Raw genomic sequence first — 5,843 nt, 5'->3', positions numbered from 1 at the left:
GGGGACTTAACTGGGCTGAGGGAGGAGAATAACACATTTATCACACACACACACACACACACACACACACACACACACACACACACCAGAACACAGAATGCCTAAAATTTAACTAATCATATTGTTTGTAGACAATGTAAGGAAATTTAACCAACGCCTTGTGTGATTGTGAAGTCTATGCCTGGCAGCACTCTGCTATACTGGGCATTTCATGGTAATTAAGCTTTCCTACTAAGGAGGAAAGGAAAGTTTATCTCCTAGATTTTCCTTTAGTAAGAGCCCCTCTCAAATACCTTCTGGGCCAGATGAAAAACATACATTCCTTTATCCTATCTGAGTGGTCGGTGTTACTTAGGACTCTCAGTTGTGAGCAACAAAATCAACAACAGTTACTTAAAAAAGAAAAAGTACTTGTTGAAATTATTTTAAGCCCCTCAAGGATTACAAAATATTTGGGCCATCAAGCTCATAAAACACACAGAAACCAAAGAAAGCCAGACAACTGAAGCCAGGGTGAAGGCCATAACACCAGAGCAGCCTGGCTAAGAGACTGCTGCCCTCAGCTGGGCAAATCCACTATTGGAATCATTGTGAATAGGTCCACCTGTTCCCATCCTTTTGCATTGAGTGCACTTAATTCAGAACTAAATACTCAGGGATGTTGACACATGTCTTTAATCTCATCACTTCAGGAGGCAGAGGTAGGCAGGTATCTGTGAGATCAAGGCTAGCCTGGTCTACACACCAAGTTCTAGGCTGGCTGGGGCTACAGGGAGACCCTATCTCAAAACAAAACAACAAAACCATGGATCAATACTAAGCACTGATTGAACAAGATTAGGTAAGTATAACAAGTATTTGAGCTTTTAGGCTTTTAAGATTCCTGCAGGAGATGCCACAACTTAGGAAGGTGGTTCAGATGCTAACATGGTCAATGGAGGCACAGGAATGAGACACATCCATCCTGATGTACTGATGTCAGAGGCCCAGCTCTTCAGTGTGCAGACCCCTGACTCAGCTGTACAAATCACCCTCACTGACCTGTTCCTGGTCCCTGAGAAATGAAAATATGAGGTCTTTGTCAGGCAAGCAAGACACAGTGATTGCAGGAAGAAATGGGGAAGGTCTTGTCTATGGAGTAGTGGGGTAAAGAAGGAAATTTGGAGGTAAGGCTTGAATGAAACTCATGATTGAGTCAAGAGGAAGAGGGCACAGGATTCCACCAAGCAGAACTCAAGACTTCCAGTGCCACACAACAACTTAGCCATCACATAGGGCCCACAGACAATATTGAGACCTTGAAATGCCATCAAAGGGGATGACATAAAAGTAGGGAAAAACTGGGAGATAGCCTGGACCATAATTAGCTTTACATCATTAACAACTAAAACTAATAACTAGCACTTAACTTGTGTGAGATGCTCCATTGAGTGCTGGAGGTCAGTTATACCCATTTTGTGCTCACAAGATCCCATTAAGCAAGTCTTAGGAATTTCTTAAGGTAAGTCATATTATCCCTGTTTTAAAGATAAGAAAACTAAGCCATGGAAATGATTCTAACTTGTTCAAGGCCTTGTAGGAATTGGAACTTGGATAGACTGATTTCAGGGGCCTGGCCTAGAACTTTCCCCTGGCCTTTAGGAATCACAAGCTGGACACCCAATTTATAGGTCTTCTACTAACCAGCTAGTCTAGTCCTGTGCACTGGGTACTAAAAGGCAGTGTGCTTCATCACAGTTATATCAGTGCACATGCACAAGGCTCCCTTTCTCTACATCCTTGCCAGAACTTATCATTTTGATTTTCCAGTAACCATCCTAAAAGGTATGAGGTAATATTGCAACTTTGATTTGGATTTCCCCAAGTACTAGTGATTTCTAGTATTTTTCATATATATGTTGGTCAAAAATACAACATTTCAGTTAGACAAGAGAAATAAGTTTAGAATATCTACTATGCTACACTGTGACTATAATTAATAAGACATGGTTGAAAAGTGCTAAGAGAATAGATTTAAGTGTTCTCCACCACACAAAAAATAAATATATGAAGTAATGGATATGCTAATTTGATCTAGTTAGTCTATAATGCTAGATCATATGTATATATACACATACACCATATATACACGTGTGTATATATATCATATTGTCTCCTATAATTATATAGAATTTTTAATCTGTCCATTAAAGAATATACCTTTTAATTATTTATTTACAACTTAAGTGAATTTCAAATCTATTCTTTAACAACTTTATGCACATGTATAATGCATTCTGATTATTCTTGCCACTCACCCTCCCCTGTCTCTCTCCCACCCCTGTCAACTCCATCCCCTCTTCCCTACAGGTTTCTTTCCCATGCTCTTTTCTTTTTGTTTGGTTTGTGACCCACTGAGTTTAACTTGAGTTATCCATGTGACCAAAGATTTGGAGTTATCCATTGAAGGCTAATGGGCTCATCAGTGGATACACAGCTGAAGAAAATGAAATCGATAGCCACCATTGTTTTGTTAATTTGACATGGTGGTCAATCTGCCTTCTAAATATTTGTTTGTACCCACTGACAAGTGCTACTCTTAGCCTTGATCCGAGAAGCTTCTCTTTGTGGTGAATGCTGATGAATGCAGAGATGCTTCACTGCTCAAGGTGCTAATAATAAGTGACTATTGAATGTTCAGCCTAAATAAGACATTTACACCACTCCCTCCAAAGCTCAGGGAATATCACAGAAAAGGGAGTGGAAAGAATGTAAGAGCCAGGTGATAGGGAGAAGGGCTGAAAATGCTATTTCTGGGCAAGACACGGTGATTGCAAACATGAACTCACAACAGCTGCAGGTGCCTTCACAAGACTGAGCCTATCAACAGTTATGGGTAGTGAAAGGGTCAAAAGGCCTTCCTTTTAAAAAAAAAAGGGGGGGGTTGTATACACAGGCAGGCATGGTTCCTTCCAGAAGTGAGCAGCTTAGCAACGAATCTTGTACTTGTTTCAAGCTGGCTCACTTCATTTCCCCCTCTGGCCACAAGTATTGAATTGAAGGACTCTGCTCTGTTAAACAAACCTACTTCCTTTTACTATCTATACGTTGCTTTCCTATAAACCCAGTGATTTAGACTACGGTCTATCTCCATGGTCCTTTGCAATTCTGTCATATTATAGGTGTGATGTTTTCCAGGCACAGGGTTATCCTCCTAGGTCTCACAGCCAGATCAGCGAGATGATAAATTAACCAAATTAACCATCTTTGGTCATGCACACCAAAAGGGCATGACCATGACCTCACTGTCACTGAACTGTGTTCAGCAGCAAACACCCACATGGCACCCTCATTCAACATCAGGCCAAAGAAAGGCATGAGGCAGAAAAGCTGAGCTCATTAAGCAAACCAGTTTTTATCTCCATGTTGATTAGGTTCAAATCCCTAAAAATGTGGGAGGAGAAACATGTTCTAAAGCATTCAAGGAAAGATTAATCCAGGGCTGGAGAGATGGCTAGGTTAGTAAAGGGCTTGCCCTTCCAGTGTGAGGACCTGAGTTTGATCCCTAGAATCCATGTAAAAAGCCAAGCATACTGGTGTGCACTTGTGATCCCAGTGCTGGGAAAGTGGAGACAGGTAGATCCCTGGGGAAGCTGGCCAGATAGCCTGTCCTACTTAGCAAGTTCCAGGCCAATGTGAGGCCCTGACTCAAAAAAATAAGATGGACAGCACCTGAGGAATGGTCCCTACATGTATCTACACATATGTGCATATTCCCTCTCTCTCTCTCTCTCTCCTCTCTCAAAAGAACACAAGATTCATCTAAGCAGGCTTTGGTTGCCTTTTGCTGATGTGGATTCTCTAACCCAGGGAGAAGCAAAGATGATGAAAGACGGGAAGGTCTTCAGAGTGATTCAACAGAACTGCTGGGACCCGGAAGTTCGTATCAGAGAAATGGACCAGAAAGGTACTTATGATATTTGCACCTGACATAAAGCAACAGCTGCCTTTAAAGTCTGCAGCTCACATAATGCGATTTATGGGATGGCCTCTTCCCATTCCCTTTCCCTGTCAGCCAGGATGTTCCAGTTTCAGTTGAGGAAAGAGGGCCCTTTCCGTATGATGTTTGTAGAGCATGGTTTCAAAATGCTTTAAAATTAGTTTAAAAACAGAATCATCAAAAAGATAAGAGTGGAATTTTATTAAAATTGTTTTTAGTTCAGGGATGGGGAGATGGCTTATTGAGTAAAGTGCTTGCCATGAAAGCATGAGGATCTGAGTTCAGATCCCTAGAACCTCATAATGCAGATGCAGGAGATGGGAAGCAGAGCAGAATCCTGGAAGCTTAGGGGCCAGCTAGCTTGGCATTTGCAGCAGCAAACAGGAGGAAGGTGAAGAGCAACACACAAATATTTTTTTTAAGTTGTGTAGTCTCAGAATACTCTATGATAAATTTGGAAATTTGAAAGAAGAGAATCAAGAATTTTTTGTCTCTAATATGAATGTCTAAAGACTGCTTCCATTCCTTACTTATGCCTGAAAATCAAATAGGGGTCAGGGAGATGGCTCAGTGGGTAAAGGCTGCCAAGCTTGAAGACCTGAGTTCCATTTCTAGCACCCAAATGGTAGGAGAGAACCAACTCCCACAAGTTGTCCCCTGACTTCCACACACTCACCATGGCAAAAATATGCACACACATACATACAAATACATAATAATAATTTAAAATTTTTTAATGAAAATCAAGCCGGGTGTGGTAGTGCACACCTCTAATCCCAGCACTCAGGAGACAGATGCAGGCAGATCTCTGTAAGTTTAAGGCCAGCCTGGTCTACATAGTGAGTTCCAGGCCAGCTGGGGCTACAGGGAAACCTTGTCTCTAAAAGACCAATAAATAAATAAATAAATAAATAATAAATAAATAAATAATAGGCCCTAACAATGCAAGTAAATTTCCAAGACTAAAATGCAATATGATGGCCACCCACTGCACTTTTCACTGTGTGTGTCTAGCTGACTGACCATGCGACCCAAGGAGAGCTTGCCCCAAGGAAATGCAGAGCCTTCTGGATACATGTGGCCCACCTATGCCCAAAGGCTGTGATGGGGAACTCACCACTGCTAACATCAATGGGCCTAAATTTTGATATCAGTGGTCTACACTTGAACCAGAAAATAAACAATCCATACCCACAAACAAAATAGCAATTTAAAGCTACTACCTTCCTAGTCAAAAACAAATTCATAAGAAGTTCCGATACATACACAGAAACAGGGAGAATTTTATTTTAGTTGGGGCTTTTATTTCTCTTATTTTTTTAAACTAGGTTTTATTAAATTATTTTTAGGATTTTCATTGATTGAATATGACAACTCTATGCATATAGCATACATTCTGAATATTCTCATCACCACCACCCTACTCTCTCTAATCTCCCTCTGACCCCTGTCATCTCCCCTCCTCCCTGTAAGTCTCTTTCCCACATTCACGTTCATGTCTTTTGTTTTGTTTTTTGTGACCCACTGATTTTAATCAGGGTTGTCAGTGTGATCATAGGTTTGGAACTAGCCATTGGTGCATGGTGGGCTCACTACTAGGTACTCAGCTATAGACAATTGTCCCTTCCCCAGAATTATCCCCAGTAGTTCAGCAGGGATTGTAAAAGCCCAATGAGCCCCCTCCTTGATCCATGATTGATTGTTGATAGTACCAGTCTTATGCAGTACTTACTTAGGATTTTTTTTTTGTTTTTTTTTTTTGATGTTGCCATTTTACACTGTCCGGTGTGCCACTTATGATACTGATAAACTTAATGGTAGCTAACATTTCTAAGTATGGTTAAATCAATTTCAAATAGAGATA

General features: G+C 40.9%; 1 protein-coding gene across 2 annotated transcripts in view; it reads left to right on the top strand.

Annotated features, from left to right (window-relative positions):
- Acmsd (aminocarboxymuconate semialdehyde decarboxylase) overlaps positions 1 to 5,843 on the top strand; it is a 57,797-nt gene that overhangs the window by 9,463 nt on the left and 42,491 nt on the right. For both annotated transcript variants that reach the window (XM_029563237.1, XM_008832457.2), the window contains one exon: positions 3,850 to 3,946. In XM_029563237.1, the coding sequence (XP_029419097.1) occupies positions 3,850 to 3,946 (97 nt within the window). The remainder of the gene's footprint in view (positions 1 to 3,849; positions 3,947 to 5,843) is intronic.

Source organism: Nannospalax galili, unplaced genomic scaffold, assembly GCF_000622305.1.
Source record: "Nannospalax galili isolate Female #2095 unplaced genomic scaffold, S.galili_v1.0 scaffold995, whole genome shotgun sequence".
Lineage (NCBI taxonomy): Eukaryota > Metazoa > Chordata > Mammalia > Rodentia > Spalacidae > Nannospalax > Nannospalax galili.
This window is presented reverse-complemented; position numbering and strand designations above follow the sequence as displayed.